Here is a 24,565-nt window from a genome sequence, read left to right as displayed (position 1 = left end):
AATGGCATGAACCTGGGAGGCAGAGCTTGCAGTGAGTTGAGATCGTGCCACTGCACTGCACTCCAGTCTGCGCGACAGAGCAAGACCCCGTGTCAAAAAAAAAAAAAAAAAAAAGAAAAAAGAAAACCCCATCGTCTCAGCCCCAAATCTCCTTAAGCTGATAAACAACATCAGCAAAGTCTCAGGATATAAAAGCAACGTGCAAAAATCACAAGCATTCTTATACACCAATAACAGAGAGCCAAATCATGAGTGAACTCCCATTCACAATTGCTACAAACAGAACAACATACCTAGGAATACAACTTACAAGGGATGTGAAGGACCTCTTCAAGGAGAACTACAAACCACTGCTCAAGGAAGGAAGAGAGGACACAAACAAATGGAAAAATATTCCATGCTCATGGATGGGAAGAATCAATATCATTAAAATAGTCATACTGCCCAAAGTAATTTATAGATTCAATGCTATCCACATCAAGCTAGCACTGACTTTCTTCACAGAATTGGAGAAAACTACTTTAAATTTCATATGGAACCAAAAAGAGCACACATAGTCAAGACAATCCTGGGCAAAAAGAGCAAAGCTGGAGGCATCATGCTACCTGACTTCAAACTATACTACAAGGTTACAGTAACCAAAACAGCATGGTACTGGTACCAAAACAGATACATAGACCAATGGAACAGAACAGAGGCCTCAGAAACAACACCCACATCTACAACCATCTGATTTCTGACAAATCTGACAAAAACAAGCAATGGTGAAAAGATTCCCTATTTAATAAATAGAGTTGGGTTAAACTGGCTAGCCATACGCAGAAAACTGAAACTGGACCCCTTCCTTACATCTTATACAAAAATCAACTCAAGACGGATCAAAGACTTAAATGTAAGACCTAGAACCATAAAAATACTAGAAGAAAACCTGGGCAATAACATTCAGGACACAGGCATGGGCAAAGACTTCATGTCTAAAACACCTAATTAAATTAAAGAGCTTCTGCACAGCAAAAGAAGCTATCATCAGAGTGAACAGGCAACCTACAGAATGGGAGACAATTTTTGCAATCTATCCATCTGACAAAGGGCTAATACCCAGAATCTACAAAGAACTTAAACAAATTTACAACAAGAAACCCCATCAAAAAGTAGGCAAAGGATATGAACAGGCACTTCTCAAAAAAGACATTTATGCAGCCAACAGACATATGAAAAAATGCTTACCATCACTGGTCATTAGAGAAATGCAAATCAAAACCACAATGAGGTACCATCTTACGCCAGTTAGAATGGCGATCATTAAAAAGTCAGGAAACAATAGATGCTGGAGAGGATGTGGAGAAATAGGGACGCTTTTACACTGTTGGGAGTGTAAATTAGTTCAACCATTGTGGAAGACAGTGTGGCGATTCCTTAAGAATCTAGAACTAGAAATACCATTTGACCCAGCAATCCCATTACTGGGTATATACCCAAAGGATTATAAATCATTCTACTACAAAGACACATGCACACGTATGTTTATTGCAGCACTATTCACAATAGCAAAGACTTGGAACCAACCCAAATGTCCATCACTAATAGACTAGATAAAGCAAATGTGGCACATATACAGCATGGAATACTATGCAACCATAAAAAAGGATGAGTTCAAGTCCTTTGCAGGGACATAGGTGAAGCTGGAAACCATCATTCTCAACAAACTGTCACAGGAACAGAAAACTGAACATCGCATGTTCTCACTCATAAGTGGGAGTTGAACAATAAGAACACATGGACATATGGAGGGGAACCTCACACCAGGGCCTGTCGGGGGGTGGGAGGCTAGGAGGGATGACAGTAGGAGAAATACCTAATGTAGGTGACAGGTTGATGGGTGCAACAAGCCACCATGGCATGTGTATACCTATGTAACAAAAACTGCATATTCTGCACATGTACCCCAGAACTTAAAGTATAATTTAAAAAAAGAAAAAAAAGACGTACGTTGGGAGGCTGAGGTGGACAAATCACTTGAGCTCAAGAGTTCACGACCAGCCTGACCAACATGGTGAAACACCATCTCTACTAAAAATAGAAAAATTAGCTGGGTGTGGTGGTGGGTGCTTATAATCCCAGCTACTTGGGAGGCTGAGGCAGGAGAATCACTTGAGTTCAGGAGACAGAGGATGCAGTGAGCCGAGATCACGTATCACTGCACTCCAGCCTGGGTGACAAGGCAACTCCATCTCAAAACAAAAACAAAAAGTACATATGGCAAACAGGTATACAAAAAGGTACTCAACATCACTGATCAACAGAAAAATGCAAGTCAAAACTACATTGAGATACCTCATCCCGGTAAAAATGGCTTTAATCCAAAAGACAGACAATAACAAATGCTGGCAAGGATGTGGAGAAAAGGGAACCCTCGAATACTGTTGGTGGGAATGTAAATTAGTACAACCTGTATGGAGAACAGTTTGAAGGTTCCTCAAAAACTAAAATAGAGCTACCATATTATTCAGGAATCCCATTCCTAAGTACACACCCAAAAGAAAAAAAATCAGTATACTGAAGAAAGATCTGAACTCCAATGTTTATCTTCTGCACTATTCACAACAGTCATGATTTGGGAGCAACCTAAGTGACCATCAACAGAAGAATGGATAAAGAAAATGTACATATACACAATGAAGTATTATTAATATTTAGCCACAAAAAAAATGATATTCAGTCATTTGCAACAACATGAATGGGAGTGGAGGTCATTATGTTAAGTGAAATAAGCCAAGCAAAGAAAGGCAAACTTCAGATGTTCTCACTTATTTGTGGGAGCTAAAAATGAAAACAATTGAATTCATGGACATACAGAGTAGAAAGAAGGTTACCAGAGCTTGGCAAGGGTGGTTAGGGGGTGGGGGAGAGTGGCAATAGTTAATGGGTATGAAAAAATAGAAAGAATGAGTAAGACCTAGTATTTGCTAGCACAACAGGGTGAATATAGTTAAAAATAATTTAATTGTACATTTTAAAATAACTAGCAGTATAATTGGTTTGTAACACAAAGGACAGATGTTTGACAGGATGGATAGCCCATTTACCCTGATGTGGTTTTTCCACATTGCATGTCTGTATCAAAATATCTCACATAACCCATAAAAATACACACCTACTATGTACCCACAAAAATTAAAAAAATAATTTTTTATAAAATGAATCCCACATTGATATATGTGTATTAGGAAAATATTTTTATCAAGAAAATATGAACTCTGAAACTCTAGCCCTCTGACTAAATACAAGGCAGATTATCTATCCTTGGAAAGTTTGATAACCTTAGATTAATATGAAATAAATAGGATTAAGAAATCCATCACATTTACATGATATTTATACACTATTGCCTATCTTAGATTATAAACCATGGCATGCAATGGTCAAGTCTTCTTACTGTTCTTGCAAGTTTTCCTTTGATTCTTCTTCCTAGGATTCAAATATACCCCAAAGCACAACTTTTATCTGAATAAAAAGTGGTCCCACAACTTTAAATAAATAAGTTCAAAAATATAAATATAAATGAATATAAATATTAATTGATATCACATGTAGGCATAATAGAACACAATAAAAAAGATAACAATTGTGGGTAGGGAGAAAAGAGAAAACCAAGTCATCAGAAATTCAGGTCTTTTTTCCAACACAAAACAGAAGTAATCAACTGCTATCTGTATTTAACTGTGAACATCTCATTATAAACCAAAAAAGTATGTCTCCTGATGTCACCGGATGTGGTACTCCCTGAAGCACTTGGCATGGACACCCTTCTGGCACTTCTCGCACCGGGTGTTGGTCTGTGAGTGGCAGAGGGCACATCGGGTCCTCTTGTCCTGGTGGATAATCCAGTGTCCAACCATATCAAAGCGGCTCTCAGTCTCCAACCGCCTGCTTCGCCTTCCTTGAGAGGTCGTGTCAGCATTGCTCTCCAGGTACACACAGGCGACGTATCTCCGGAAGGCAAGGAGGTCCACCTGGGCATCCTGGCAGCAGATCCTGTGCAGCTGCCATGCATTGTTGAGGGCAGCATCAATGACATAGCCAATAAAGCTTGAGTACCACTTCATGCCTCGGATCTTCACCTTGTACTTGGCAATATTCTGGTCCATCCTACCAACACCGCCCACCTTCTCCTGATACAGCTTCACCAGTGATGGCTGGTGGACCTGAGTCCGCGTTTTAGTTGCTCCAGAGTGACGACTGGTCAGCCTCACTGGTTCTATGCCCACGGCATTGGAGCAGATGTTGACCACGCTGCTATCGTGCCAGCGGCACACGATGATCTCCTCACTCTCATCGACTTTGTAATCAAATGAACCCCTCTTCATTTTTTTCAGTTCTTTGGGGTCTTTTAGGGGACATCGCTCAGTCCTATACTCACGAACAGTTCCTGTGGCCTTCACCCCCTTTTTCCTCAAAATGGACATCAGTTTAACACTTGTAAAAACCTTGTCAAAAAATATGTGATATGGCAGAAAACCACGCTCCTGAAGCGCATCCACAAATTTTATTACCATACTGCCTCCTAGATCCAGGCTCCTGTCTGGCTTGGTAAAAAGTGTGCCCTGTGAGGGCTCGAACCACACCAAGTAGCCTCTGCTGGTCGTCCCACACCAAATCTTGTAGCCAAGTCGCACCGGCTTCCCCCTGTGCAGCTGCTTGGACCCCCGGTGCCCAAAGTACTCACACATAGACTCGCCAAAGCTGTAGAACTCTTCCAAGGGTGCGTGCTTCTGGAAATTGCAGTTCATCCGGATGATGAGAGGTCTGACCTTGGCAAACCTATCACCTGCATCAAGTTCGTTGTTATCTGCAAAATGTAAGTATGAGAAGATTAGTTCGAATCTATCCCTTCTAATTGCATCGGCCACAAGATGATGATGTGAATCAGGAGAGGTTTCCCAGAACATCCTTCTCCTTGGGTAAGAGATGTACCCACTTAAAATCAAAATGCCCAAAACACACTTCAATTCCTGAGCCGTAAGACTCAGGTTGACATTTTTCTGCCAAGCATAACGATTGGTTTCATTAACAATGAAATTAATTGTTCCTTCATCAAAAAACAACTCAAAAAGGCCCACAGGACTCAGCTCTTGGCTTTTCAGATCCTCAATATGAGGATCTGATGCCGTCCAACTGCCAAAGTCTGGACGAATATCTCTTTTTGTCCAAATGCGCTGAGGTTTCACAACTGCTTTCTGCCTCTTCTTGGCCGGCTGCAGCTCCAGGTCGTCATTATCCTCGCCGGTGCCAGAGTCCTCACACAGGACTGAAGCATGCAGCACACTGCCAGGCAGGTGAGCACCTCGCTGGCTGTCTTCATCACCTGAGTCCTCATCAGTGAATTCCCCCGCAGCATTGTCGGGAGGTGCAATGAAAATCTCTTCCCTGTTGCTGTTGGACTCTTCCTCCTCCATAGCATTCAGAACCTCGAGCAGCTTTGCAGACTTCACCTTTGAGTGGATACCTCTCCCAGCAATGACATCTCTGTTACGACAGGAAACAGAATCAGGAAGAGGCCACGCCAAAAAGCCAGTGCTTCAGCAGAAAAGAGGAGGACGCTCTCTCTATAAAACACTTTCATTTGAATGGCTTCACAGATCTGGCACCACAAGGCACAGCATTCAGTAAGTAAATTTTCCAGCTAAACACAGATTCTGCTTTTTGTTATTTTTTTTTTGAAACGGTGTTATACTCTGTCACCCAGGCTGGAGTGCAGGGGTGCGATCTCAACTCACTGCAACCTCCACCTCCCAGGTTCAAGCGATTCTCCTGCCTCAGCCTCCCGAGTACCTGGGACTATAGGTGCATGCCACCACGCCACGCTAACTTTTTTTATTTTTAGTAGAGATGGGGTTTCACCATGTTAGTCAGGATGGTCTTGATCTCCTGACCTCGTGATCCGCCCGCCTCAGTCTCCCAAAGTGCTGGGATTACAGGCGTAAGCCATGGCACCCAGCCCACAGATGATGCTTTTAAGTGCAGAAGTATTTTGACAATGGGAGACAGAATAAAGAGGTCTTACCTACTTCCTTTCCTTCTTAAATGATGTGTTCTAAAACAGAGGATCCTCTTTAGTGATGAATCCAGATGCTGCTGTCATCACTCCAGATAACAGAAACTGGCAACAGGGAGCCCTGGTCAGCTGGAGTGACACCCACTCCTGTCCCCTCAGACTCAAAAGCCCTAGGAGCTCCGCAATTACATTTGTCTTACTATACCTTCCCTCTCTTATTGACAAATGGAAGTTTCCCTCATTCCCCAAATTCTCAAACTCTCCCTACTTGAACTCTCACTACCCAAACTCAAGAACTGAGCAGATGTGGATTTTCAGATAGCTCCCTTGCAGCTATCCTACTGTATGCTAACTGCAATTCAGAAGCCAAATCAATTTGGAAAACATGGAAACTCCGGATACTCTCTGGCCCTGGGGACACAGGAACCAAATGGATGGTGAGTGATACAGGTGCTCCTCGACTTACAATCAGGTTACATCCCAATTTGACTTACAATCAGGTTACATCCCAATAAACCCCTCATGAGTTAAAAACGTCATAAGTCGAAAATGCATTTAATACACCTAACCTACCAAACATCGTAGCTTAGCCTAGCCTACCTTAAACATGCTCAGAACATTTACATTACCCTATAGTTGGGGAAAAAAGTCATCTAACACAAAGCCTATTTTATAATTAAGTATTAAATAGCTCATATAATTTATTGACTACTGGACTGAAAGTGAAAAACAGAGTGACTGTATGGATACCCAAAGTTCCCACAGAATGTATCTGGCTTTTACACCATCTTAAGTTGAACCATGCTAAGTGGGAGACTCTCTGTACTTGCATTTGAGCACAGACTGTGAGCAGGTGCTGCTCAGGGGCTGGCAACGGGAAAACTCCACTCCCAACCTGCACAGCACTTTATTTCTAACTGGAGGAGTCAGACAACAGATCAACAAACAAGTAGCTATGCAGGACGGTGTCAGGTAGCAACGAATGCCGAATGCCGTCCCAGATAAGGGACAATGCAACAAAGGGGTAGAGCCAGGGGTGCTATTTTGGACAGAATGGTGAGAGAAGGCTCACAGGGTGGGAGGCCTGAAGGAGATGAGAGAATGAGCCCTGCAGACAGCTGGAGACAAGATGTCCCAGGCAGACAGAAAGGACCACAGGCACACGGCCCTGACACTGAAGGGATTCGACATCTGCAGAACGGCAAGGAGGTCAGCGAGGCTGCAGGTGCAATGAGGACAAGAGAGCAGAGCAGAGCCAGAGAGAACTAGCCCCACAGGACTCCACAGGCCCTGGCCAGGACTTCCAGTGTTCAGCTACCATAGGTAGCCCCAAGGGTGGGGGTAAACCATGGAACAGGGCAGTGAGGAGTCACATCTAGGCTGTAAACACATCGCCCTGGCTGTGAGAATGGACTCAGCAGGGAGGGTAGGCACAGAGGTCCCTGCAGCTTCCCTGTGCCCCTTTGCAGACCCCAACCTCCACGTGAGGACCCTCCATCCCAAAGGAAGGCAACAGGATTTACCACAGAGGTGACATCAGCACAGACCTGCCCATGGACTCTGGAGTTCAGGCTGCATTAGAAATTCACTCTAACCTCACTGCCTGGAGACTGACTGTCAGCCGCCATGCTCACCTCCACGAGGTGAGGTATTCACTCATTCCCCCTCTGCATGGGCCAGGACAAGAGACCAGTTTGAAGGGAAAGGAAATTCAAAGCCCTTCTCATGGGCCTTGGACAGCAGCCATCTTCACACTCTCCTGACCTGGCCTCACCCAGTTCACAGGGGTAGATCCAGGGCTGCAAGCTCAAGGTCTCTACCAGTTTTGACTGCCCAAGCTCCTCCTCACCCCCAAACCCTCAAACAACTTCTGCACATGACTGTTCAAACCCCGGGCATGAGAAAGCCTGCAGGGACTGAGGTGGCCCCAGGAGTAACCATCTGGTGTCTTTATCTTGAAAGATGAGGAAAGTGAAGTCATGGTTTTCTATCGAGTGTACACATTAGTGGTACATGACCACACCCATACCACACAACCATCGGCCTTTTCCCGTTTTCCCCATTCTTCTCCCATCTCCTCGCCCTTCTTCCTTTATACTTCCTGGACACCAACTGTTATACTGAGGCCAAGAGCTAAAAATGTCATGGACGTGGCCTTTCAAAAACATAGGGGAATAAATTCTTCAATAAAACGTTTGATCAAACAGCACTCCTACCTGGATGTTGAAGCCATGATGAACTGGGAAGACGAAGCTGTCTTTACTCACAGAGTCTAAGAACCTGTAAGACAAGAAAGGTCAATTTAAAAAAATTGTATCTTAAGAAGCAAGGCAACAGGATCTTTTCTACCATTTAAGGGAAAAATATCTCTGACTTAAAATTCACTACCTTAACAGTGTGTGGGTCGACTGGTTATTCAGAGGGAAAAAGAACAAATCCTTCATCTCAAAACTCACACCAAAATACATTCTAAAGTAGATGACATTTGGGGCTACATGAGTCTTTGCTTGTGGCGTGGCAGAGGGCCTTCCACTGCATTCTAGGATGTTTATGGCATCCCCGGCTTCTACTAATAGATGCCAGTAGAACATCCCGCTGCACTGTCCGTAACAGCTAAACATCAGAAAAACCTAAAAGACTACCAACTGGGAGATGAATATAATTATATTATATAGAAGTTTAAACAAATGAACAACCAAGAAAGCATAAGGATCCTGAAAACAACACTTAATGAAACAAAGCTGCAGAGAGAAAGTGTAGAACACCACTTATGTAACTACAAATACCCACAAGAAATTCCCTGTGTTGTCAACAGATACTATGTGCAGGATAGGAGTATAAAACCAGAACTGGAAAGCTACACGCTAGCTCTTCACAGAAGGGGGTACCCACAGGGGAGGGAGGGAAACTGGAGTGAGGAAGTGGAAGATGAGATGGGGTCGCGGGGAGAGAAAGGCCCACCAGATCTGTTAGTTCTTTTTACACAATCTGAGTGCTCACTTCGGCAGCACATGTACTAAAACTGGACCAATACCGAGATTAGCATAGCCTGTCCACAAAGATGACATGAAAATTCGTAAGTGCTCCATATTAAAAAAAAAATCTGAATCAAATATGGTAAAATGTGTTAATGTGTTAAATCTGGGAGGTGGGGACATGGATATTGATATATTTTTCTCTGTATTTTCTGTATGTTTGAAATATTTTGGAGTAAAGACATTAGAAACCCTTTTAGCAAGTGAGCATTTAAGTGTGGAGTACTGTTTTAAGCATTTTTACCGATGTCAATGCATTTAATTCCCTTCATAACTTCTTGAGGTTGTAATAACCCCCATTTAACCATTGAGGAAACTGAGGCCTGGAAAGAAGTGACTTGCCTAGCGATGCAGAACAAAATCACAACAGATTTGGCAAGTGTTAGTGTCCAAGGGCATCTACTTAGTTTTCCAGGATATTAGACAGTCACGCTTGAAAAATTTAATGGAAAACCAGTCACCCTGACCCTGTCAACAAACTGATAAAATGCAGTAATACTGGGGGGAAATGCAAACAGAAGTCAGGAGGCATCCCTGTTTATCCAGAGCTCACAGAAATTAATTATCGGAGTAGGGGATTTGCATTTGCACACAATGATGATGTGAGTTCCACAAGGATTCAGGCTATGGAAATATCTCAGCACCACAGGGACCCCATGCCAATATTTTCAAAATGGTGTGATTGCCGGCAAACCACCTGGACAGCTGATTCAAGTTAACTTCTCATTTTAAGATGTTAACCTTTCTATGCATTTTAATGTGTCTGGACAACTCACTCTGGGCCACTCTTACAACAGCAAGAATAGACCAACAACCCCACTCTGCACGTCTTCAACAGCTCTCCCGCCTGGCGTCACATCCTTCTCGGTCTCCCTGCAGACCCAGAACAGCAGCGGTTAGTGGAGGGAGGAAGCAGAGCACCCAGAAGGTGCTTTAAAATTTGTTGGGGGAGAAGGTTGGTTGTCACAATGGCAGAAGGGGTGGAAAGGGTTACAGCGATCCCACACGTGTGGGTCAGTCCCACAACCACACCTGTCTCATACCCTCACAACTTCCATCTGTCCTACCAAAACCTATGTGCAATGATTTAACTTGGGCTTAGAACCAAACTCAGATTTACATAAATATAAAACACCTTTTGCACAATTTTAATATAGTACAGTAAACATACTAATAGTAGAGAAAACGAAGATCTTTTTATCAGAACTTTACCAACGCTTGTTGACCATTTTGAAAAATTACGTCACCAATAGTATCAGTCTTTGTGACACAAGTCATCATCAATGCAACACACATAGGTCCTTTTGTACCTGCAGTCATCGCATTCACGGTGGCTTGACATATGCATATGTAACCCTTCCATAAAAATGCCAAATACAAAGAACAAGTGTCAGCACCATTCAGGTGAATATGGCCTTACTTGTCTAAAATTCATTTTAATTTCTACCTTACCCCCACCAAATGAAGCCCCACCTGGCCCTGAAGTCAGCTCAGTCACACTGCTTCTGACCAGTTCTCGATAACTCAGCCAAGGCTCCCTTTGTCAGCTACTCAGAGCACGCCCTTCACAAACCAGTCTCCTTTTATTGTTTGTGAGACCATTTCATGAATACTATCTGCTCTAGTCTCGGTCTGATCTCCACTATATATCCAAAGCACACTCAGAGGGAGGCTGAGCCTGATCACAACTGTACATACAACACTTACATAGTAGCTGGGTCTGATCTACATTATATATACACACAGTGCTTGCTTACAGGGTCCAGCGGACACAAGAGCTGGGCCAGTACCGTCAGGAGAGGACTTGAGAATGTTATTTTTTTCTATGAGAATCCAAAGGCCTCTCCTGAAGGCTAAAATAAAACCTTCAGCATCATCTTCCTAATCTTCCCCAGGTCTGCTTCCTAATTTTCTTTAACATATTAGACATAGCAGGTCTCTGCCCCCTCTGCTATCCCCTAGCTGAGACCGTTTCAGGCAGGTACCATCAAAGGGTCACTTGCCCCTATCCTTAAGACTCAACTACAGAGCCCAGGGCCTTGAATGCAAAAATACTCAGTAAAGTAGCTCCTCGAGTCCATTTCCTCCCATAACAGGGACAGAGCAGGGGAACATTAATGCCTCCAGCCTTTTCTCCTCCATCCACCAGCTCAGTGGGCTGTTCTCAGGGGCCAACCAACAGCTCCCGAACCACAAGGCACATAGACAGTGATAAAGTGAAAATGCTATTTGGCCAGGAAAAAGAGTGTTAGGAGTTGTTTAGTACCCTACACGCAAACCATGGCCCAAATGACCCCATCATCAACTGGTTGTCCTGGTCACCTGAAAATACAATTTCAATGTTGTGTGGCCAGAGCCCTTACCAAAGGACTAATCCCACAGACTCCCCATGCTATCTCAGGCAGCTTTTAAGCCCAGCCTCGCCAATGAACTTCTACCCTGCCAGTCTGCCAGGAAGCTCACTGAACTGTCTACCTACAAACCCATAAAAGCAAACCACACTCAGCAAATTCTGACTCCATCTGCCCCTTTGCAGCCAATTCTAAGAGTTATGCATGCACATACATACAATCAATCTTGCCCCAACACACCTCCTATGCCCCCTTAGCGCTCCAGAAAGGATGACAAATATCTTTTCCTCCTGATGTTATTCTACCTTCCTCTCCCCAACTACCCAATTTCTAGTCTCTGTAGGTTCACTCTCAAGCTTTTGTGGTCAGGCAGTAACCGTGGCTGGCACGTCCTGGGGGGTGGATCCTGGCCTGGGTTCTGCCGACACAGAAGATAAGAGAACATGTAACTCCTGCAATCAGTGACCTCCACTCCTATGGGCCCCTTGCTTCTGCCTCAAGGTGGCTCTCAGGAGTAAGGGGAAGTAGGAAAGACACCCATCAAATGAGACGCCTAAATTCCATTTCCAGAAGTATGGCAGACCACAGACCCCAAAAAAACTCTCCTGATGAAAACTTAAAAGAGCTGGATAAAATTTTAAGTGCTGCACTGACCTGACAAGAAAATATGGAATCTCACTGGGTCAAAAAGCAAAATCAATCTGGCAGCCCTAAGGAGCAAGGGAGTCTAAGGAGCAAGGGAGTCTAAGGAGCAAGGGAGTCTTCAGTTAGCTTTCACTCTGAGGCGTTCTCATGAATTGTGGTGACATTAATCCTCCTATTCTGAACTATATGGAGTATAAAAACTAGAGGAAACTAAAGGCAGGCCAGCACAAAGGGCTAGGAAAATAGGCCTGCACAAAGGGCCTACCAAAGGGCTGCACCCAAGAGACAAAGATAAATGAAAAGTAACCCAACTCTGAAGAAGAGACCAGAAAATAAAGATGCTTAGCCATACCACTGGATAAAAGTCAGGGGGGGAGTGTCTCCGAAGAATCTGTAACTATGAAGGTTTATGAGGCCAACTGATACTGCTCAATGGGCTCAATAACCTCAAGCAAAAATTTTAACCCAAAGTCCCCTTCATTAGCAGTGCTTCCCCAGGAATAGTGAAAACAGATAAAACCTCTCTGGAGGAATATATCCCCAACAAAAACATTGAAGAGTTCCACTGACAACAGTTCCAAAGATGAATTCACATTATGGAAAAAAAAAAGTCAAAGTAAACAAGGAAATAAAACAGTAAACAAGGAAATAAAGCACCATGAATGGGAGTCAGCAGAAACAATGGACAGCATAATCAGACCCACGGACTATAAATGTCATAATTATCATAGAATACAAAATATATATGTTTAATATATTGTAAGAAACAATATGAACAAGAAACATAAAATCTGAAATGAAAAAAAAAGGTCAAGCACACTTAAAAAGAACCAAATACAACAAATAAGAATAAAAACTAAACTACCTAAGAAAAGTTTTAAAAGTCATACTTATAAGGGAAATACAAATCAAAACCATGAGATATCACATTACACCCATTACGCTGGACACTATCAAGAAAACAGAGAATGGTATCAGCAAGAATGTAGAAAAATTAGAACCTTTGGGCCGGATGTGGTGGCTCACGCCTGTAGTCCCAGCACTTTAGGAGGCTGAGGCGGGCGGATCAGGAGGTCAGGAGCTCGAGACCATCCTGGCTGACACAGTGAAACCCCGTCTCTCCTAAAAATACAAACAATTAGCCAGACATGGTGGGCAGGTGCCTGTAGTCCCAGCTACTTGGGAGGCTGAGGCAGGAGAATGGCGTGAACCCGGGAGGCGGAGCTTGCAGTGAGCCGAGATCGTGCCACTCACTCCAGCCTGGGTGACAGAGCGAGACTCCACCTCAAAAAAACAAAAAAACAGAAAAATTAGAACCTTTGTACACTGTTGATAGCATTTAAAAATAATGCACCCACTATGGAAAAAGTGTGGTAATTTCTACATTTTCTTTTAAACTTTTTTTTTTTTCATATTTAAAAAAACCACAATTTTTTTTTTTTTTTTTTTTTAAAAAGACAGGGTCTCACTCTGTTGACCAGCCTGGAATACGGTGGGACAATTGATTTAGGAGTTAAAAATAAATTACTCAAGCAGTTAGTGAGGGTACAGAAGTCCTCAGTAAGGTTTTTCTTTTAATAAAAAGCAGCCCCCAAATCCTTTCTTTTCTAACAAAAAGCAGCCTGAAAAATCAAGCCTCAAGCACAGATAAGCAAGCTGGAAGCTTGCATAGGTGAATGCCTGCAGGTGTGCCAGAAGCCAGGTATATCCAGCGTGGAAGTTTTCTCCTCCCTTCTCTTTGTCAAAGTCACATGTGTGGGTGTCACAGCCCCCCCGGCAAGGCCGAGACGCCATCTGCATAATAAAAGATTAGGGTGAGATGGCCAGCCTCTTTGTGGGTAAGTGGCACACCTGGCCCAACCAATCCCCGAGGCCCTATGTAAATTAGACACCACCTTCTTAAGCCCCTCTATAAAGTCAAATACATCCCACTGTGAACAGGGAGATCCATCTGGAACCTCTGTCCCTCTATATGGGGGAGCTTTGCTCTTGTTTATCTTGCCTATTAAACTTTCTGCTCTTAAATGCACACCTTGTGCGTCTACATCTTCGTTTTCCTTAGCGTGAGACAACGAACCTTGGGTATTTCCCAAGACAAGTGACCCCACTTCACAATCAGGGCTCACTGCAGCCTCTACCACTCCAGGCTCAGGTGATCCTGCCACCTCAGCCTCCTAAGTAGCTGGAACTACAGGCACATGCCACCATGCCAGCTAATTTTTCTATGTTTTGTAGAGATGGGGTTTCTCCATGTTGCCCAGGCTGGTCTCAAACTCTTGGGCTCAAGTAATCTGCCTGCCTTGGCCTCCCAAAATGCCGGGATTGTAGGTTTGAGGCACTGTGCCTGGCTGCAACTGATTTTTGCATGTTTATTTTGTATCCTGCAACTGTGCTGTATTCAGCAAATACAATTTGCTGTGCATTTTGCTGCAAATATAAATTGCTGCAATTCTGCAATTGTGGAATCTTTAGAGTTTCCTACATATGAGATCATGTCATCTGCAAACACAGATAGTTGTAATTACTGCTTTCCAATTTGGACGGCTTTTACTTTTCTCAGTAATTGCTCTAAGACTTCCAATACTATGTTGAACAAATGAACTGAAAGCAGGAACTCAGAAATCTATGTCTATAGCGCTTTTTTTTTTTTTGAGATGGAGTCTCTGTTGCCCAGGCTTGAGTGCAGTGGCGTGATCTCATCTCACTGCAACCTCCGCCTCCCAGGTTCAAGTGATTCTCTTGCCTCAGCCTCCTGAGTAGCTGGGACTACAGGTTCTTGCCACCATCCCCGGGTAATTTTTTGTATTTTTAGTAGAGACGGGGTTTCACCGTTTTAGCCAGGATGGTCTCGATCTCCTGATTTCGGGATCCGCCCACCTCAGGCCTCCCAAAGTGATGGGATTATAGGCGTGAGTCACTGCGTCTGGCCTATAGTGCATTTTCAAAGGAGCACTATTCACAATAGCCAAGAGACAGAAGCAACTCAAGTGTCAATTGATGAATGAATGGAATTGATAGATGCAATGGAATATTACTCAGCCTTAAAATGAAGGAAATCCTGTTACAGGCTACAACATAAATAAACCTTGAGGACATTATAGTAAGTGAAATAAGCCAACTACAAAAAGAGAAACAGTGTTTAATTTCACTTACATGAGGTAATTAAAGTAGTCAAAACTGAGAAACAGAAAGTAGAATGCAGATAAACAGAAGTTGTGGAGGAGAAACGGCAAGTCAATGTTTAATGGGTATAGTTTCAGTTTTGCAAGATAAAAAAGTTCCTGGAGATTGGCTGCACAATAATGTGATTATCCTTAGTACTACTAAACTGTACACTTAAATGGTTAAAATGGTAAACTGTATGTTTTTTACAATTAAAAATATAAAAATGAAGTACAATAAAAACAAAAAAATCAGAGAAAGAGGGTCATTTTACAGTGAGAAAAGATTTGCCTAATCAGGAAAATATAGTAATTTTTAAATTGTGTATATCTAGTAAGTTCAAAATAAATAGAATAAAAAGGACTACTATACAGAATCTACAATGAACTCAAACAAATTAGCAAGAAAAAAAAATCCCCTCAAAAAGTGGGTTAAGGACAATTCTCAAAAGAATTTACACAAATGGCCAACGAACATATGAAAAACATGCTCAACATCACTAATGATCAGGGAAATGCAAATCAAAACCACAATGCGATACCATCTTCCTCACACAAGAATGGCCATAATCAAAAAAATCAAAAAATAACAGATGTTGGCCAGGATGCAATGAAAAGGGAATATTCTGCACTGCTGGTGGGGATGTAAACTAGTACAACCACTATGGAATACAGCGTGCAGATTCCTTAAAGAACGAAAAGTACAACTACCATTTGATCTGGCAATGCCACTACTGGGTATCTACTCAGAGGAAAAGAAGTCATTATATGAGAAAAGATACTTGCACACGCATGTTTATAGCAGCACAATTCAAAAATATGGAACCATCCCAAATGCCAATCAATCAATGAGTGGATAAAGAAACTGTGGTATGTACATAAGACAGAATACTACTCAGTCATAAAAAGGAATGAATTAATGGCATTCACAGCAACCTGGATGGAAATGAAAACCATTATTCTAAGTGAAGTAACTCAGGAATGGAAAACCAAACATCATACGTTCTCACTCGTAAGTGGGAGCTAAGCTAAGAGGATGCAAAGGTAAAGAATGATACAATGGACGTTGGTGACTCCAGGGGAAAGGATGAGAAGGACATGGCTATAAATTGGGTTCAGTATATACCGCTTGGGTGATGTGTGCACCAAAATCTCACAAATCACAACTAAAAAACTTACTCATGGCCGGGCGCGGTGGCTCATGCCTGTAATCCCGCACTTTGGGAGGTCGAGGCGGGCGGATCATGAGGTCAGATCTAGACCATCCTGGCTAACACGGATCTCTACTAAAAATACGAAAAATTAGCCAGGTGTGGCGGCGGGCGCCTGTAGTCCCAGCTACTCGGGAGGCTGAGGCAGGAGAATGGCGTGAACCCGGGAGGCGGAGCTTGCAGTGAGCCAAGATCGTGCCATTGCACTCCAGCCAGGGCAACAGAGAGAGACTCTGTCTCAAAAAAAAAAAAAAAATCATGTAACCAAATACCACCTGTTCCCCAAAAACTTATGGAAATAAAAAATAAAGTTTTCATAAGGTTCGATTTCTTTTTTTTTGAGACGGAGTCTCGCTCTGTTGCCCAGGCTGGAGCGCAGTGGCCGGATCTCGGCTCGCTGCAAGCTCCACCTCCCAGGTTTACGCCATTCTCCTGCCTCAGCCTCCCAAGCAGCTGGGACTACAGGGGCCCCCACCTCGCCCGGCTAGTTTTTGTATTTTTTAGTAGAGACGGGGGGTTTCACCGTGTTAGCCAGGATGGTCCCGATCTCCTGACCTCGTGATCCGCTCGTCTGGGCCTCCCAAAGTGCTGGGATTACAGGCTTGAGCCACCGCGACCGGCCAAGGTTCAATTTCTTAAACTGAGTAGGATATTCAGAGTTGTTCATTATTCTTTAAACTGTTCCTGTGCATTTTATATATTTTGGTATGTATATTTTACACACTCACACAAACACACACAGGCACGGGGGCACTTGCAAAGAAACACCTGAACAAATACTCTCCAGCTGACCCAGTCAGTGCCTGATGGGAATGCTGCTCTGCAGTGATGAGGGAGTCGCAAGCAAAAGATGTTCATCTGTGATGTTTCAGAACACACACATCTTGCACGGCTAGAAGAAAATTAGGTCATCTCCCCATGTAACAGTCTGTGTCCCTTATGAAGAATCTCTTTTTAAAATCCTTATAAAATCGTTTACCTGAATTTCTTCAAAGCCCAGCCAGCCCACATCCCAACTTATCCATACACAGGGCCTCTGACCATCTCTGGTCCGCATGACATCACACTTAAATTCCTCTATGGCTTGTGAGAAAAGCTCATCACCTGATTAGATCATAAGCTCCAGTAATCACGGACATGAGTCCCCATGGGCCTTCAGTAAATCCAAGTGTGTGACTGTGATGTCTGTGGGGCTCCAGCTCCCCTTCTGCTCTGACCTTCTTGGCACTAAGGCAGGCTTGCTGCAGGCAGATGCCAGGTGTGTGAGGTGCGAAAGAAAGACCTCAGTCCCTCAATCTCTCCCGACCCCCTTTCACAAGTCTGTAGCCCAGGAAAAATGTGTAATATGGAGCCACCAGTGACAAGCTGTGTGATTTTGGAAAGTCACTTAGCAAAGAGACTTCCTGGTGCCCTCGTCTTTCACCTGTAAAATGGTATCATCGTGGTACCTACCTTCATTGCATTGTGAAAGTAATAAGAGTCAATGTGTGTAAAGCAGACACCACAGGCCTGGCTTCCCAAGTGTTAACTACAATTTCAGGTCCACAACCCCTCACCTACAATTCCAAAAGCCAAATATGCTTTAAAAACTAAATTTCTTTCAAAACTTTGCAACAAACTCTTTGGCAGCAAAACCTGGACTGACCTGAGGCTCTTCATAAAGTCTAATTGTTACTATAAATATCCACACATTTTGCTGCAGAAATTATGTTTCATTAAGGGATGCATAGTATGACTGATAAAACTCAAACAGTCTGACTTCTTCCCCAGGTCCAGCCAGGTTTGGGTCAGGAAGCCTGACTTGTGTTACCACTTCATAGTTGCTCCACCTCTCAGCAGTTTACCACCTTTTCCTCCACTGTGCCTTAGGCTGGCCCCATCCACTTGCTAACATATAGACTGACAGCCTCCAGCCATTAGGGCATGAGCCCATCTTCACAGCCTACCAAGAGCTTGCCCTGGGTCACAATCCAACCGAGCTCTGAAATAAAATCAAAAGTCATTCACAGCCCGGTCCCTAGCCTTATCCCCACCCAGTTCCGCCTGTAGGTTCAGACCACTCTCGAGGGCTGGTCCAGTCTCTTCTTGTATCCTGTCTTCCTCAGGTTCCCTACTCTGGCCTGACTGCTTTCTTCTTCTGTGCTGTGCCTTTTGCCTGGGGTGCTATTCCCTGCCTATGGGATCCCCTGGAATGTCCTTCTCATCCATCAGGCTTCCAATCAAGTCTTCTCTTATCATAGCTTTCACCACAATAGACTGAAATTAATAATCCATCTTCAGGTCGACCCCACCTCTGTATCCCAAGAAGGCAACATGGCATCTGGCATGCAGCAGGCCCTCAATATCAATAAATACTCGCTGAACCAAACTAATCATGCCACAGAGCCAAATGGCCACATTCCAGGGCATCCCATCCATCTCAACCTGCCGCAGACTTTTCATTTTCATCTTTACTATCTGGCTTTGAGACAACTATTTAGAAAAGAACCAGAAGCTCTTGATATATGCTTGACCCTAACTAAAATATACTCCTAAAAGAGTCTCTGAAACCATGCATAGGAAATATGTCAGTGAAGAGTCTACAGTGGACTCAACCAGGACAGAGGGGGATACATAGGTAAGAAGCTCAGCAAAAACCCATTCTACCTTTCAGGAGTCTGCAGACTGTGCTCCCCAGGCCCTCCATCCCCTCACATGGGGCTCCTACATCTTTCTTGCCCTGCCTGAGACCACCAACAGAGGAAGGGGACATCGGTAGCCAGTGCCCCCACATACCAAGCAAACTCACAAAGGGAATAATGTCTAGACAGGCTGTTAGGCAGCCACACTATCACCTTTTCATTCCTTTGGCAAACATCTGAAGTATATACTGGGTGCCAGGCATGTATGCATAAAATTGTAACTATGACAGGGCTAAGAAGGAAAGCAGGTGTTGATCAGAACCCATAAAACGGAAACTGACCTAGTCAGGAAGGTCAGAGAATACCTCCCTGAGGAAAAGATAACCTAATGGAGAGCTGCAGAAAGAGTAACAACTCCCTCAGCAGGCAGGGAATAGCACCCCAGGCAAAAGGTACAGCACAGGAGAAGCAAAGCAGTCCGGCCAGGGTAGGGGATCTGTGGGAGACGGTACAAGAGGCTGGACCAGCCCTGCAGAGACTTGAAGGCTCTGTTAAGGAGGCCTGTCTTTATCAGAGCAGAGGGAAGTTTAAAAAAAAAAAAATTACAGGCAGAGCATAACAGAATGAAGGGTGCATGTTAACAAGCTTATTCTGGCTGCAGTATGGACAACTGAGTATGCAGGGCCCCAACGCTGATGAAGGGTGACGGACAAAAAGGCTACGGCAAAAGGGTGGTGCCTATGGAGAGAAATGGACACACCTAAGGAGGACTCAAAATGTGAAACCATCAAGTCTGGATAATTGGTTGAGGGGGTAGGGCAGGGGAGAAAGCTGATCAGGGAAGCCTCCTAGATTCTGGCACCCTATGGCTGGTGCACAGAGGTGCCACTCACCAAGCCCAGCAGCACTGGGAGGAGGAACGAGCAGCACTGGGAGGAGGAGGTGGTCACGAGCTGCCCTGAGGTCCAACTGGGCATTCTCAACTAAACTGGTCCAGGCCACTCGGCAAGAAAAAGCACCTTGGTGTGAGACCTGGAGCTCCCCAGGCCACTCTAAAGGGCCCTAGGGGGTTGGGAGGCGGGAGAGCTGCTGTTTAAAATGTAAATTTCTCCAAGGAAAGACAGGACAACCCAATGCTGTCTTGGCGCCTAAATTACAAAACGGAAATAGGAGAGAGTAGAGAAATTTGAATAAGGCCTGTAGGTGTTAATATCCTGGTTTTGTTGACTGTTCTGTAAAAAAAGATGTTAATCCCTAGGAAATCTGGGCGAACCGTACATGGGAATTTTTGTTTGTTTTCTAACACTCTGAAATTCTGAAATTATTTCAAGATAAACATTATTCAAAAGACATTTTATAGATCAGCACCCCAAAGCTCAGCCAGGAGCCTAACAGCTCAGAAGGGCTTTTGTGGGATACGGAGGAACTTCCTCCCCTCTCTTCATCTCAACAGCAAAAGGGAAAGAAATGCAAACAAAGACCCTCAGAAACCTCAGCGCCTTCCCAGGCGGACGCAAAGTTAAGAACGACCCGTCCCCAGCGCGCCCCGGCGCGGAGCCGCCCCGCCCCGGGACCTGACGCGGCGTTCGCAGCTCGGCCGCCAGCCTCAGGCCGCCCGCCCCATTAGTCCCGCCCACCCCGCCCGAGCCTGACCTGGTCCCTCCCACCGCGCCCTTAATCCATCCCCCTTTAGCCCGACCCCGCCCTGGTCCCCACCCACCCCGCTCCGCCTCCTGCTCCGCCCCCCCCTCAGCAGGGCCCGGCCTCCGGCCTCGCACCCCAACCCGCAGAGGGAGCGCCCCCTTGCGGCCCTCGGAATCCCATTGTTCCTGTCCTGGTCCCGCCAGCCCACCGTGGACGCGGAGCAGGGAGGACGAACTCCTCGGACGCCGTTGAGAAAACGCAACATCAAGGCCAACCGCTCCTGCACTCAAGCTAAGCCCTGCCTGCGGCGCGAGCACAATGATGCCTACCTGCCCTGGCCCAGACGGAGCCTCCCGAGCCCGAACCGGACCGTGAGCCGCGCCGAACCGGAGCGCTGCGCTTGCGTTGGCGTCGGGCGTCGCGGCCGCGCAACGTCCGGCACGAGAGCGCTCGCCGCACCTCAGCCCGCCTTCCACGCCACGCCCCCGAACCAGGCCACGCCCCGGCCCGAGCGACCATCGAGACTCCGGGACCTCCGCGGCGCCTAGAGGGATCCCGAAAACGCCTGCGAGGCCAGAACGGCCGAAATAACGTCTCCCACCCCAGCGGGCCGGCTCTTCCCGCCACTCTCCCTTGTCCTCCCACCCCCGTCCTCCCTTGGAAACTTTCCTCGCTTCTAATCAGGAGAGCATGGGGACTTTCTAGGGTAGTGGTTCTCAAATGTGGCCCCAGTCTAACAGCAGCTTCACCTGGGAAATTGATGGAACTGCAACTCTTGGGGCCCCACTCCAGGCACTGAATCAGAAACTGAGGGTGTGCCCAGTGATCGGGCTTACCAACCCTGAAGGTAATTGTGGAACAAACTAGGGCTTGAGAACCACTGCTGTATGGCAGGGTTTCTCAGCCTCCACTCTTGACATTTTGGGCCTGGATAATTCTTGGTTGAGAGGGAAGGAGGCTGTCCTGTGCATTACAGGAGGCAGGGTCACGGATAAAATACAGTTAAATTTGAGTTTCAGGTAACAGTGTTGTTCATCTAAGATTCACATTTAACTGGAAATCCCTGTATTTCATCTGGCTACCTTACCTGCCTATAGTTTTACTTGGTAAAAATGACCCTAATTGTAGGATATTGAGCACCCCTAGCAACTAAGTGCCAGTAGCACACCACACTCTCTCCACTCTAGTTATGACAAAAGTGTCTCCCCCTACCCCTCGAGAATCACGGCTCTATAAGGACTTTGTCCAGCTGAAACCTAGTAGCCTGTTAGGTATATAGGACAGTGTACTCCACAGCAAACTGCCTTGCCCTGAAAGGCTTTGAACGCAGAAATCCCTGGGACCAGACCCTGTTAACATTCAAAAAGAGGGCCACTTAGTGAAGACTTTGTATTTGCTTCTCCACCCTGACACTTCACAAATGTTATTTGGTCACTGTAAAGTGTGTTCCAAAACACCTGCATCAGAAGAAAAAAAAAATCATGCTCATTTGTGGGATTCTGGAGCGGAGGGCACGTATAAGTTTGTCATCATTCATTCCACATATGAGCAATTTGAGGAGACAGATCATGAGCCCTGGGAAAATGGGAGTGCTACTCTAGGTGAGGTAGAGTGGTGTTTCTAACTTGCTTTGTTCCCCAGATCCTGTGTCTCATTCATTCATTCATTCAAGTGTTAAATGAGTGTCCTCTCTATGACAGTCACTCCTCTGGGCAGTGCTGTTAGAACAGTGAAAAAAATAAAGGCACAAGAGAAAAACCCTCTTGTCATGATGCTTACATTTCAGCGGGAGAACCAGACAATAAACAAAATATATGGTGTGTCAAAGTGGAAAGTGCTAGGAAGAAAATAAAGGAAGCAAAGGGGACCAATAAGACTTGTGAACTCAGTTTTAAATAATTTGGTCAGGGAAGGTTGGTAAGTAAGAAGGTTGTATTTGAGGGAAAAGCCAAAGAATATGAAGAGCAAATTCCCCATGCAGAATTCAAGGGGGAAAATACTTGAAGCAGAAAGAATGGCATGTGCATATGCTCTGAGGCGAAGCAAGCCTAGCACATTTGAGAATGGCTGGAGACAAAAGAACGAAGAGAGTCAAAGAAATGAGGTCAAAGAGGGGGTGAGTTGAACAAGGAGTAGTAAGATACATATATAGTGTGCTTGCTGGCTGTTTCTTCCATACCTTTATGATCTAGAGAGAATTGTCACTGCAATTTGGATACTTGCATATGTAAAGTTAATAAAAAGATCAGGACCAAGTGTAAGTGTTTATGGAGCTGCAAAGAGCCCATCTAGACATTTTCAGTGCATTGCTTTGAATAAAGCTACGTTTAAAAACAAAGTCAAATCTTTGAAAACAATGTCAAATTTTGGGTAGAATCGCAGAACTGCATAATAGGAATTGGGAAAAAACAAAACAAAAAACTTAGCCTGTTAACCTAGAATCCTTTGAGGAAAATATATATTTTGAAGTTGTCTTTGAGAAATAGGCTAAATAAGCTTTAAGGAAAAAATTGGGGGGAAAATATTTAAATTATGTGTATTATGAGTAAATTTCATAAAAGCCTTGCAGCCTAGTTTGTTTATAGATACTATCTTGCTTTAGGGAGTTAACAAATTTAAAAAAAGAAAAAATATATAAAAAGAAGAAGAAAATGGACTTGGGGAATTAAACATACATTTATTAATTTATGTCATTTAGTTTATTTCACCTGTACATGTTTTTGTGTGTATGTATGGGGTGAGATTTTACATATATATTATAAAAATTCTCATGTCCATCAAGCATTGACTAAATAACACCTTGTGGTTAATGATGGTAGTACATAGCAGCAATTAAAGCTCAGCTACAAGTTGCTTGATTCCTTCCACCTTTTTTTTTTTTTTTGAGACGGAGTCTGGCTCTGTCGCCCAGGCTGGAGTGCAGTGGCCGGATCTCAGCTCACTGCAAGCTCCGCCTCCCGGGTTCACGCCATTCTCCTGCCTCAGCCTCCAGAGTAGCTGGGACTACAGGCGCCCGCCACCTCGCCCGGCTAGTTTTTTGTATTTTTTAGTAGAGACGGGGTTTCACCGGGTTAGCCAGGATGGTCTCGATCTCCTGACCTTGTGATCCGCCCGTCTCGGCCTCCCAAAGTGCTGGGATTACAGGCTTGAGCCACCGCGCCCGGCCACCTCCTTCCACCTTTTGACCATTAAGTATGATACTGACTGTGGGTCTGTCATCTATGGCTCTTATTATTTCTTGAGGTCTTTTTTCCTTCATCATTTAGTTTATTGACAGTTTTAACATGAAGGAATTATGGCGAAAGATCTTTTCTGCTTTCTATTGAGACAACCATGGTTTTTTGTCTTTAGTTCTGTTTATGTGATGAATTGGCATATATTGATTTTGTTTTTGTTTTTTTTTTGAGACGGAGTCTCGCTTCTGTCACCCAGCTGGCGCAGTGGCCGGATCTCAGCTCACTGCAAGCTCCCCAGGTTCGCGGCCATTCCCGCCTCAGCCTCCCGAGAAGGCTGACTACAGGCCGCCACCGCCTCGCTAATTTTTTGTATTTTAAGTAGAGACGGGGTTTCACCGTGTTAGCCAGGATGGTCTCGATCTCCTGACCTCATGATCCGCCCGTCTCAGCCTCCCAAAGTGCTGGGATTACAGGCTTGAGCCACCGCGCCCGGCCACATATATTGATTTGTATATGTTGAACCAACCTTGCATCCTGGGGATGAAGCCAACTTGATCATGGTGGATAAGCTTTTTGATGTGATGCGGGATTCAGCTTGCCGGTATTTTATTGAGTATTTTTGGATTGACGTTCATCATGGATACTGGCCTGATTTCCGTTTTGTTG

At 44.6% G+C, this 24,565-nt stretch overlaps 1 protein-coding gene and 1 non-coding gene across 6 annotated transcripts; one reads left to right on the top strand and one right to left on the bottom strand.

The window, feature by feature from the left end:
• Positions 1 to 2,984: 2,984 nt before the first annotated feature.
• Positions 2,985 to 23,591, bottom strand: LOC116268501 (piggyBac transposable element-derived protein 2). Of its 5 annotated transcripts, none has more exons than XM_031655877.1 (4): positions 21,053 to 23,591; positions 9,867 to 9,963; positions 8,272 to 8,335; positions 2,985 to 5,526 (listed from the first exon to the last, which is right to left on the bottom strand). In XM_031655877.1, the coding sequence occupies exons 3-4, from the start codon at positions 8,286 to 8,288 to the stop codon at positions 3,765 to 3,767; spliced, it is 1,779 nt and encodes a 592-aa protein (XP_031511737.1). In that variant the 5' UTR covers positions 8,289 to 8,335; positions 9,867 to 9,963; positions 21,053 to 23,591; the 3' UTR covers positions 2,985 to 3,764. The 5 variants fall into 5 exon arrangements, with proteins under 5 accessions (XP_031511737.1, XP_031511739.1, XP_031511735.1 ...); XM_031655879.1 differs by lacking the exon at positions 21,053 to 23,591 and adding an exon at positions 6,065 to 6,160 and having other exon boundaries at positions 9,867 to 12,868; XM_031655875.1 differs by lacking the exon at positions 9,867 to 9,963.
• Positions 9,048 to 9,150, top strand: LOC116270666. Its single transcript, XR_004178812.1, has one exon. It is a non-coding gene; the product is annotated as a U6 spliceosomal RNA (small nuclear RNA).
• Positions 23,592 to 24,565: the final 974 nt, after the last annotated feature.

The sequence above is a fragment of the Papio anubis genome, chromosome 15 (genome assembly GCF_008728515.1).
Source record: "Papio anubis isolate 15944 chromosome 15, Panubis1.0, whole genome shotgun sequence".
NCBI lineage: Eukaryota > Metazoa > Chordata > Mammalia > Primates > Cercopithecidae > Papio > Papio anubis.
This window is presented reverse-complemented; position numbering and strand designations above follow the sequence as displayed.